Source organism: Galleria mellonella, unplaced genomic scaffold (assembly GCF_026898425.1).
Source record: "Galleria mellonella isolate WM207_F2 unplaced genomic scaffold, CSIRO_AGI_GalMel_v1 utg63, whole genome shotgun sequence".
NCBI classification, from domain to species: domain Eukaryota; kingdom Metazoa; phylum Arthropoda; class Insecta; order Lepidoptera; family Pyralidae; genus Galleria; species Galleria mellonella.
Genome location: NW_026442130.1, coordinates 5,455,235 through 5,468,281, shown reverse-complemented (window position 1 = coordinate 5,468,281; position 13,047 = coordinate 5,455,235). Strand labels below are relative to the sequence as shown.

The 13,047-nt window shown below is 31.8% G+C and overlaps 1 protein-coding gene across 6 annotated transcripts in view; it reads left to right on the top strand.

The window, feature by feature from the left end:
• Positions 1–13,047, top strand: part of LOC113521626 (high affinity cAMP-specific and IBMX-insensitive 3',5'-cyclic phosphodiesterase 8) — a 248,054-nt gene that overhangs the window by 193,330 nt on the left and 41,677 nt on the right. For all 6 annotated transcript variants that reach the window (XM_031909840.2, XM_031909839.2, XM_026907212.3 and 3 more), the window contains one exon: positions 6,173–6,232. In XM_031909840.2, coding sequence (XP_031765700.2) covers positions 6,173–6,232 — 60 coding nt within the window. The remainder of the gene's footprint in view (positions 1–6,172; positions 6,233–13,047) is intronic.

Below are 13,047 nucleotides of genomic sequence, written 5' to 3'. Positions count from 1 at the left end.
GGCAACGCATGGGGGGTATCATGGGCGAAACAGTATACTCTGTTATGTCCATGGTACTGCTCATGTCTATAGGCGACGGTTACCACTTTCCATCAGGTGGGCCGTCAGCTTGTTTGCCATTCTAAGTTGTATAAAAAAAATATATAACTGAACAAAAAATGTGGTAACACGATACAAAAAACACGATAGCAATCCATTTAAACTCCAAACAGACATTACTAGTAGGCTTACTTGTATATACCCTTATTTTAATTTCAATCAATTTACATTAGTATTTATCAATTAAGGCGAAAAATCATTGTCATCATAGTAAATTATTAACTTCTTTCTGACGGGCATTAGGCCTCGTCACAAAAGAAATGGCCAATACCTGCTATTATCACGTTTGCCAAGCGTCTTGGTACAGTTTTATTTTAAATTTTACTCGCGCCTATGTATGCTTTATTGTACTTTGTTGCTGTGTCATGAAAAGTAATTACACATTATTTCATTATTTTTTCACTATAAAAAGTTACTTAGATATTGTGTTCACAATCTAGAAATCCAACCTGATTTCACATGGGTAGATAAATACATAGATAAATAAATAAATAGATAGATGAGTATTTTATATTAATAGGCAAATTTTTCATTTTTTGGGTTTGGTTATTGTAAATTTCGTAGGCCGTGTTGTCCCGGCACAGATTAGTCTACCACTTCCTTTCCCATGTGTATTATAAGAGGCGACTAAAGGAAATTAAAGTTCGAGGGATAGGTAGCAGCTTCTCTCTTTAAACATCACCAAAGACTAACTGTGCTTGCCAACTTACCTGCCAAACGTGGCAACTATTAGCAAAATTCCCTTGTCGGCGGAGGGACAGTAGTAGACAATTAGCTGTTGATATTACGACGATATGTGATGACCTTTCGTAGGAATCTCCATTTTTTTTTTAATAATACGTGACCTATATTACTCGTTGATAATGTAGCTTTCTATAAATTATAGAATTTTTAAAACTACTCGAGTACTTTTTGAGTTTATCGATTGCAAAGAAACAAACAATCAAGTCTTTCCTCTTTATAATATTAGTATAGATACACGAAGCCAATAGCTTTACATTCTCAAATAAAATACAAGTAAATCAATGTGGTTAATTTTCTAATTAAAATATAATTAATACCTTAATTAAATAATTATAATCTCAAGCTTAAATAATTATAACATATAGGTATTATAGGTAGATAAAATCTATACGAAAATTAATTAGACTTAGTTGTTATCCGTGACTTTATCTTTCTAAAATACCTCGTACCTAGTAGCCTGGGGAAATATGTCCCAAAAGATGAATTCTTGAGAGTACATTAATTAAACACATCCCTTACGTAAGCGCGGTGAACTGAACAATGTTGCTAAGGCAGCCACTTTCCCGGCCCATCATTATAATGCTAGTGTGGGGAGTTATGCCGAAATTACGAGCTTCCCTTTCATTTAATAGTACACTGATATAGCGTTGGTATTCGAAATACATATTAATCTATCAAACAGTGTTGCCATTTTAACCACATTTTTGCTAAATCTGATAACTTCAACCGACTTCAAAGAGAAGATAAGATTTCAATTCGGTTACTTCATAACTGTGTCAGTTATAAACCGATTTAGAAAATTCTTTTTTATTTGAAAGGATATACTTACAAATTGGCCCCACAGCAATTTCTTTCAATCAACCTTTGAAAAGCTGAAAGAAAACTATAGAATATTCTAGGGTAAAAACCGTACAACTAAAGATAAAACTAAATAATACCTAATTAAAATGAAACATAGACAATAATAAGTGCCTAACTGTATATTGGCTCAATGAAGTAGAAGTTTCAGAATAAAATTATGTAATAACTGGTTTAAAGGATTTTAACGATTGTCCCATTGTTAATGTATCATTAATTAAAGATAATAAATTTATTGAAAAACTAGTTATTTTATTGTTAAAAGTTTCGTGAGTACATATTATATTTTAATAATAATTAATAATTTATTAATAATAAAAACTTCTACTATTGTAATAATAATCAGTTAAACTTGTGCTCATGTTACATACGCTCATGACTAAGAGTCACGGATGGTTCCGAAACTAGCCGAGCTTTTTCGATTAAAATACATGTGAGTTAAACTGGTCGTTATTACATTCAAATAGAAAATTTAGTGACAAAATTATTACATATTAAGCCTCTAAATAGACATAATCAGGTATATTATATATAGGCATATTGTGGGTAATACAAAACAGATAATTGTTATATCTAATAGACAATAATATATATATATATTTACAATATCAATAAAGATTATAAATCTCTAGAAACTATATCTAAAATAGAGATATTTCTATTTAGAGAACAATCGGTCTCGTTGATTGTGCAAATGTCAAAAAGCAAACATGCAAATATTCCCTCCCGAGTCTCCTGCCTACCCAAACTTCGACACTCAATCACCTTCTGAACTTTCAATGGTTGAATCTTTGAGCGATAATACTCAAAGAACGAGGCAAACTCCTAATAACTTAGAAGTATTAATCCATAAAATATATAAGATCTATAGGATCCCGAATCGTATTCACCTAGGTTTTTACGATTTCATTTATGCATCGTGCTGTCAAGCTTTTTGGAGTTCCTTAACCAAATTACCGCGACGAAATTATAAAAGATGAAGCTAAAAGACAGTTTGATAGGTTCTTAGACGGTTATGATGTTACCATTAACTTTATCTCTCGGTTCTGCCCACGTAAATAATAATAACGTATATCGAATATTTTCACAAAATTTCTTTTAATGCATTAACACGTTTATACATAGTTAAGCAACAAACAGGTGAACAATCCAAATAAATAACTGTTGGGATTTATAATTCCAGAACATTCATCCATATGAAAATACTAATGAGAATTCAAATAACTCATAATTAACATTTTAAGCTGAGTTACATCAAATATATACTCGTATTATTGTATCAGTCGTTAACTGACATAGGCCTTCCTCATAAGGGGAGTTTTGTAGGTGCCATGCTTGGCAAGCGGGTTAGCAACTGCAGTCAGGCTTTTGGTGTTGTTTAAAGCATTGTTCAGATACGCTGCTGACTATCTCTCGACCATAAATCTTCTAAGTTGCCTCTTACGGCACCCACGGGAAAGGAAGAGGTGGCCCATTCTATACCGGGACCGACACGGCGATATATGAGTACTTGTACGTAGAATAAATACGTCTAAGAGTCTTTATAAATATCTAAAATGAACTTGTGTGCGTTATTTGTAGAAGCAGGAGCCACAGATTACATTTTCGCTGTGATCTCCCTAAATAATCCTCTTGGGTGTATTATTCTATGCTAACGCAAAACGAGTGTGCTCCTGAATATTGGGGCTGAAGGTCTTTCGTCGCCATTTAGATTTCGAGCCTTTCAATAGGATTTCTACTTCATTGTGCTGTACCTTATTGTACATAAACGCTATCTATAGCATATAGTCCTTTCATAAGCATTTATTGTGAAACGGTGTATTTTTTAATTAAATTTGAACTAGTATTTAGCTGTGACGTTGTCCGCTCCACGTGACCGAGATAATAATGTGTGTCTTTCTACATCGAAATGATATATGTATACTAAATTTTATGACAATTCTTTGAACTGTTAAGAAGCTAAGATGTAATAATTAAATAATGTCTTATACTTCTGATACAGTTAATTATTTGATATAGTAATAACTTACATATTTATTATATGTATATATATATATATATATATATATATATATATATATATATATATATTCATATATATTACCTAATAGTGTTTATATTAGTCTAATTATATGTTTATAATATATGAATATATTAAGTATAGCTTTATATTTCCTCAATTCATGAATTCACCGCCTATCTATTTCTCTGTTTACCCAATGGTTGACTGGTAGAGAACACCGTCCGGTATTGTGTCAGCCGAATGTACATATATTTTCACTGTGCATTAAAGTTTGAATAAATAATGTATGTAACAAACAAATAAACTTACATTCAAAATTATAATAAAAATAAAATCATGCTGTCTCTGTGTTCGTTCAGGAAAGTGTGGTCACAGGTCACGCTATAATAAAAAACAATATTATAATTAAACATAAATATTATGAAATAGGATAATGAGTATAGATTAGGTATTTTAATAGAAAAACAAAATATAAAGGACAATAACAACACATAAATATAAAAATACGGGAAAATTGGTTTTTATATTTGCCTGTATTTTTTGTATATTTCTGTTGTATTGAAAGTCGCTTAAATATATAACTGTTTTGCAACTTCCATTACAGTCCTGTTGTAAATTGATGTTATTTCATTACGAACCAAAAAGTATTTATTGACGTATTTTTTTATTAACGAAGCAATTTCGACTTACAAAGTTGAAAGGATCAATCTTTCGACATATTTATATTGCGACATAATCGCATTACGCAATTAATTATGAAAACGTAATACTCACTGTAAAATACCTACTTACGTCAACATTTCCCTGTATTCTGTTTTCTTAATTAATTCTTTCCAAGAATTTAATTTGTTACGGATCTGAACTTTTTTGACTATTTTTTCAACATAAATATTAGCACCTCTTGATGGAAGGTGTAGTTATGGTCAAAAGAATTAAAAGAATCACAGGATATGTAAACTGTGCCACTCAGTTATATAAGCCCAAAAACCTGGCTTTCCCACACAAGTATTCGATATAATTCACTTAATATAATAAATGCGAAAGATTGTAACGATGAATAGGTAGATGGATGTTTGTCACTCTTTCACGCAAAAATTACTAAACAGATTTGAATAAAATTTTGTACACACGTAGATCATATTCCAACTTAGCGCATAGTATATGCTATATGCACTAATTCACGCGGGCTAAGTCATGAGATAAAGCTAGTACATAACACATGATTGTCTATGTTATACTTCCATTCAGACCATGTTTAAATTTTTGTACGGTAATTTATTATAATACTAATTTTTAGCCACAACTTCACCGTTCTATATTAAATGACCGAGATAAAAAGTAACCTATGTCCTTCCCCATCCCATATAGAACGTAGTATATGAAATTTCAAAAATTCGTAACGATCGGTTAAGCTGTTAAGATGATAAGAGGTAATAAATAAACAAACTCACTTTCTCATTAATAACATTAATCGGTTTTAATTTTAAGGACTTACGAAAATTGCAAATTTAATCGCCACTCACAAAATATACGCTCTAATTAAAGATATTTTCAAATGAACATCAAATGCTACATGTTTTAAATTTGTTACGCTTAGTTACATTCCTATGAAAGTTATTAGGTAGAAAGTCTATATGGTCCCATTTCGTACGGAAATAAAAACTCACATCACAAAGGAACTCAATTTAATTCAATTACGTTGACATTTGATATATCCACTCTCCCGGTCCAAATTTTATGGTTTCGACGTGATACATTAACTGAGTCTGTTTTCTGTACATAAAGAAAATGTCTTATAAATTATTTAGATTCTGCTCTACAAAAAATACTAGCTCGTGACTAAATCAATATAAAACCAATACTAGAATAAACCCTGAATTATCAAAATTAGTTCACACTTATATACTAGATAATGCATACGAATTGAGAATATGGTTTCCAATCTTGAATCAAAATATCCATCTTTTTTGGTCAATTTGGTCAGAAATCAGAAAGTCTCGGACAGCTCGTTCGTAAGATCTAACACACAAAAATCTACCTGATTCTTCAATTGACGCTAGAAAAATCTACAAAGGTTTATAAATTATTTCTAAAAAAGGTAACATATGACACGTTACCTTTTTTAATTTGATGAAGATGATGAAATTAAAACCACACAAAACGGGGCTATGAATAGGTTTATAATAGTATTTAGAATAGGTTTTATAACGTGTACGAAGAAAGAATTTTTTGAAATTTTTGTGCAAATGCAAAAAAGTAAGGAGGCAATAGCTATATAACTGGATAGATTAAACTCCTTCTGGCCATTTTAGTATCGGCCTGTCTTAATAAATTCAATTCAATTAATTAATACAACTACAATTTTTGGGATAATATAGTTTAACACTAACTCTATAATATTTTAAGACTATAATATTTTGCTACAATACAATATTTCATTTGTTTCAGGGCAATAAGAGGAATCAAAAACACTCAACATATAATTCTCATAGCCGTCGTGAAGAAAAGGTAAGTACCCAATACATATTTCATCACCATTCTTACAACCTACTCTGATAAAAAATTAACATATAAATATTTAACATTAAAATCTTCTTTTTTTCGATAAGAACATATTTACAAATTGTACCAAGTATAAAAAAATACATCATAATACACCTACACACTGACAATACTTCTCGATACTGTTTAACGTGGGGAAAGAAGTTCATGATTAATTGAATTTGTCAATTCCACAAGGTAATTCTGTAGAGTCTCTCGAGAATAGGTAGGTTAAAGTTAAAGCTGATTGTATTGAATAACTTTTATTTTGTAGATATTCCATTCGAAGTTGAATTTCAATCAACTTTTAGGCTTCCAGTCTACGATGCAAATAAACTGTTTCCATTTAAAGTTCGACGTTTTGCTGTATTAATTCCTGTTAGTATTGTCCTTCAGGTTTAATTTCTCTGCTAACATTTGCGTGATTCGGTCCAAATAAAACGCGAGATTGTTGACCGCGGACGTCATTGTTACGTCAGCCGAGTTCTAGAGTCTGAATAGTGTTGTCTTACAATCGATTATCGATAGAGGTCATTCGGATTAATGGAAATATCGATTGGCGTATTGACAGAATCAAGAATCAATGTAAAAGATTGAAGTAATTTAATCGATCGCGATATGCAGTAATATTGGTAATAATTGTTGTATCGGTAGCAAATTCAAAACAATAGTATCTATTAATATTATTCTTGTAGTTTCTATCAATTTTATGAGTTATATCATTCAATCCACTATGGATTTGGAGGCATAATACCAGGTTCCTCAAGAATAGTAACGCAAGAAGGTTACTATGGTAGTCATATTGTATTATGTAATAGTCATCGTGATATTTATATCTATAGGCGAATCCATCAGGTGGGTCGTTACTTGTTTGCCATACATGTTAATATCATAAAAATCATAAAAAAGATAATCATCGTCAATTATAATAAATTTTATTGTTAATAGTTTCGTAAGTACATATTATAATCAGTTTCTTGCTCATGTCATAACTGCTCAAGACTAAGGGTTCCGAGTGGTCCTGAAACTAGTCGAGCTTTTTGGACCAAATTACACGTATGTTAAACCGGTAGCTATTACATTAAAATGTAATGAATTTATTGTGTATAATCGATTATATTGTATCATTGTTTATATGTAATTATTGATTTATTTCATTTTTTTTTTTTCATTGGTTTCATTGGTTTATCGATTTATAATCGATTCTCAACGATTAAAACAACACTAATCAAGACCAAATTATCTAAAGTTCTCTGTTTATCCGAGCTTTATATTAATATAATGGTTAAGAGTAAACTTGTTGTTGATGGTTTTACTGCATTTAAGACAGTTTATAATGTCAATGGATTTCAAATTGTACAGAAGGCCAAGTTATCTTATCTTATCACTTTTTTATCATTCGACCAAGAGATTCAGTGGTAAATGTAAGTAAAAATTTAAAACCCCATGACCAAATTGAAAAATATTCATTAAACATACCTAAAAGCCATCTTGATTAAAAATCGCCTCGACAGATGCCACAGAATGAAAAATCAAATTTCTGATAGCCTTAACGAATGTCGACCAATTTTTTGTGTCGAGAAATAAAAATATATGATCATAAAAATGTCATATATTTATTTTTTTACATTCTTAGCAAAATGTGGTTTATTGAGTTATTAATTGACAAATGCTTTGACTACCCTATTAGGAAATGTAATCGTAAGCATATTTATTTATTTCATTTATGTTCTATAGTCTTCCTACTCTTCTAAACAACTAGTTAAGGCAGATTAAAATCTTATTAATATAATAAAATTGTAACTGGACGATGTCTATACATGGGAAATGTTTATGAGGGGGCCTTAATAAGGGCAATAGAGGCCAAAACATTTTTTATATAAATTTTGTTTGTCAGTCTATCTCTATATTTGTTTCGGCAACACGCAAAAATTTTACACAAAATTGGACTCGGCTTTTGCAGTTGTGATCCTGAAGGTTACACCTTCAACGTACTAAGTTGCCTGGAAGAAATTGCTATTTAACGATAAGGCCGCCCATTGTTGCCTCTTTGTTTTGCTTTTATGTAATTAAGTTTACAAATTATTCATTTTGTTTATGTACAAATTTATAATCTTTATAATCTGTATCATTCTTTAAAGGGATCAATAAAGAATTTTCATTCGTTCATTTATTAAAAATATAAATTACATATAGCTAGTATATGTCTTATCTTGATGCGCCATCTAGAAATGGTCATTGGTTTTCTTACTTCTGAAATCCACACATACGAAGTAGGGGCTAAAGGCTAAAAGTGTATGAATAATTATGATCGTTTCTCATGAAAATAATTTCATCTGAACTATTCTCAGTATTATCTTTTGCCGATGAGCAAACAAACTAGCGTAACTAAACCGCAAATTGAATCTACTCCACTGAAGTCAAAATCAAACAACTTGCAAAAGGATAAAGGGTTGATAAGATTTGTAAATCTTTGTGTACAAAGCTTCGGATACTAGTGTACTACTTATGCTTGAGGGAGCGGTCCTCGTAAAACAGGCAACGTCAACATTTTCCGCCTTCCTTACAAACGGCTCGAACATAAATCTATATTAAAATTTAAATAAAAAGATACTATTCAATTCATTGATAAGTTAGGCTGCATTCATATATATATATATATATATATATATATTATGGAATGGTAACCCCACCCGTGCTGTCGGTATACACCGGCGGGGTACCAGTGAAGGATGATAGGCGAGGATGAAGCAGGTCAGTTAGCCCATCGTGACGAATTTAACAAGAATTGTTCGCGATGGTTTCCAGGGGGAACCACGTAGACCAGATAAACCAGATAGGTCGACCAGATAGAGCATGTTGCTAGCAATGAGACTGTTAAACTCCATTGCTAACAACCCCTTTTCCCCAATATATATATATTGAAACCGTGTTGTCCCAGCATAGAATGGCCACTGCTTTTTTTCTCGTGAGTGTCATAAGAGGCGACTAAGGGAATTTAATGGTCAAAAGATAGACAACAGCGTCTCTCTTAAAACATCACCAAAGCGTCACTGTGGTTGTCAGCGGCGTAACAATTATTGGCAAATCTTCCTTAATGGGGAGGCCTATGTACAGCAGTGGGCAGTTGAAAGAACTGAAAAGAATTGATGATGACAATATTTATGTCAAAGATATATATTTAGTTGTCTGCCCATAAAGAAATATAAAAAAATAGTGCACTACTGAAGTGCAGCTTATTATACATATTCAATTATGTGCTATGTAACTCCAAGCTACATAATCATACTAAAATTTGTATTGCTGCAGATCACACATAATAACACAATTTTATAAATCTTATGTTGTTTTATGTATTATCTATTCTTATGTACATGTTGTGTGTGATTAATAACAAACAAATAAACGATATATCTATCTATCTATCTATCTAAAATTGCTTCTATAGTGTTTTACTCGTAGTACTTATAAGACATCCAGCATGTTACAATGTTGTGAAATTTTATGACCTAGTATACAAGGATTATTTTTATAGTGTAACATAGTCCTCGTACTCATGTAACGCTATAAACTTAAAAGCTGTTTATTTTTATAGCAATCAATAACAAACGTTAATACTATTATCATCATGGCTTATATTCAGCCGTTAGACATAACAGCTGTTATGATGATATGATAAGTAATATCATAGTTCATCATATCAGCCCTTAACTGTCCACTGCTGAACACAAGCCTTCCCCAGAAAGGGAGTTTTGCCAGTAGTTGCCACGCTTGGCAGGCGGGTTGACAACTGCAGTTAAGCTTTTAGTGATGTTTTAAGAGGGATGCTGTTCCATACTTCGCCCTCCCTTAGTCGCCTCTTACGACACCCACGGTAAAGGAAGGGGTAATAGGGGATAGGTAGGGGTAATTTGTATCCCACAAAATATTTCAAAAGAAACTACAGAAAACTCCACAATAGCTAGAAATAAAATTAATAAAAAATGAAGCACCATTTATATGACTAGTAACTTGTTGTTAATAAGTTATAATAAATACCATTCGTCGATTGTTCCGAAGAACAACTCTTAGCGAAGTTAGTTATTATTTGCGGCAAGTTATAAAGTGGCAAACATACTGCTCTACCCTACTATAGTAGTTCATCAATCGGAAGGCATACAATTCCACAGACAACAATTTCTTCTAATGCTTGTTCTTGTATTGAGAAATTGTTATGAAGTTTTGCTATACAATGTATTTTCACTCGGCAAATATAAAGCAACGAATGGTTTGTATACATATGAATATAAGTAAATAATTTTAGACTTCAATAACTTAACTGAATCTTTTACAATTTTATCGTTTTGACTATTTATATGTATACTTATTTAATATGTGATAATATTTGCCACCTTTAGTGGTATAAAAAAACATTTTATGCACACTATTCTTTTATGGGTTCCTTTCTATGACATACCTGTAGCAAAGGTGTCGTACGGAAGGTGGATCTTGATGGCTTCTTGTGGGCGTTTCTATTATGAAGACGGTTAAAAAAATACGACTTAGGGATGTAATAACGTAATATATTAGTAAACTATTTCCCAAATAAATTTATATTGAAAAACTACAAAAATATATCCTCTAACCCCTCTAGGCTGGGGGGAGTGATTGTTAGTAATGCGGATTACAGGTCGACCTCCATGCGGTCCCCCCTGGAAACCATCGTGCTGAATTCCAGGTGTATTTATCACGATGAGCTAACCTACCTGCTCTTTCATTTTCCCTTATCATCCCTCAGTGGTGCCCCCCGGTGTATACCAATAATGCAGGCGCGGTTGCCATTCCATTATCATCCATTAAAAAACCCCTCTAGGCTAAAAGAGTTAGAGTTATATCAATATGTTGAATCCATTTGTTAAAATAGTACCTATCGTCATCCTAAGGCTACTTCAACCAATTCTTTGCAGTAGGACCCTTTAATTTTCTCCATTTCGATATATTTTGGATAATTGAAGACTAGTGCGACACATTTCTTTCACCAAATTTATCTTTCCACCTTATCTGTAGTACAGTCACAAATGAAATCGGTTTAAAATTAGTAGTTTTTTAATTTTCTTAAAAATTACTAGTTTTACAGGTATAAAACTCCAATATATGAGCCAAGTATACTTACTTCGTAAATTAAAAGACATGACGGTCTTGCTAAAAATGAATTATTTAAAAAAATATAGCCAGTGTGTAAAGAAAATTCATTTCAGTAAAACTGCTTTCTAGCAATTTTTCCGAAACCCGTGAGATAAAACTAGGTGTTATCTCACGGGAGTCCATATCACTGACTTTATCATTGAGTCTATATCATTAACTAATAATTATAATTGTTGTTATTTCTAACGTTCTAATTTCTTTCTTATACCCTTTTCATCCAAATCTGTTCAAATATTTAGAAATGATGTTAAAATAAAGAAACTCACATACATACACACATAAATCCTGAAAACCTTAAACTCTAACTGAATAACTATTTTTATTGTATATATAATTAATTAGTATTTGGACCTCATAATACACAAGCATTCGTGTCATGAAGTGTCTACCGTTCTATTGTAACTCTATCCTGACAAATTACGTCCACTATCATTAATTTTCGCAACCAAGAGTCCGACTTTCACTTACAAATGCTCCTCACGCGAACTCAGAGCTCATTTATATGTATAGTACACGATAAATATACTGTTACCTTGGCAACAAAACACAGTGTCTGCGTTCTCGTGCGCTGTGATATCTCTAGTAATATGGCTTAGACCCGACTTTGAATGTAGTTCAATGGAAAAAAACTGGTACTGTGGTGCTCCAGCTCATAGGTGAGAACAGAGGGCCTACCATGAAGGGTTTTCCGAAATTTCGGAGCCGAACGAAACACAAATTTGATGTTAAAATTACATAATACATGCCGTTTGGAAATATTAAAAATGTTAAAATATTGTTCCTTTGGACTTTTATGATAGGATGTATGACGAACGAAATGTTACATTCTATTTATTGATCCGATTTTGGTATAAACAAAAACACGAAATTGAGTCCGAAATTTCGGAATTTCATTTTATGGTAGACCCGCAGTATTCCATATGTGATTTAAGCTTTATACACTCTCAAACGATGTATCGTCGTGAAAGCCATCTCACTCTATTGAGCACTCCTAACATTTTAGAGGCCACCTTAGCCTTTTCTTCTAAATGACCGCATATCTGAACGTCGCCAGATATATCAACGCCAAGGATCCCTAAACTCGATTTATTATCAAGAGAAGTGCTTTGATACTGAGGAGATACGACAAACGGCATCTTTTTTGCGACAAATGCATACACTTAATTACACAGAATTTAGATTAAATGTATCGTATACATTAATATAGTATATGGTCCATCTGTGTAACAAAGATCATTCAAATTTATTCAGCAATCAAAGCGTGATTAAATAATAAACATCCAAAAACAATTACAAACTTCCATTTTTACGGAAAAGATTCTTTGAAAATTGACTCTATGTCTTAGTGAACTCTGAAACTCATACATTACTAATTATTATACATTATTTATTATATTTGTAAGTAGGTAATGTTTATAAATATTATTATAAAAAACACCCTAATTTACTTTTAATAAAAACAAATTGTTACTGATTTCACAAATCGTCGTGAGGACGAGTCTGGTAGCTCATAAATTAAGTTGCTTGTGGACCACTATATTATTACATTACTGGGATATGTTTACTAACCGAGATAAAAAAAAAACCTATATCCTTCT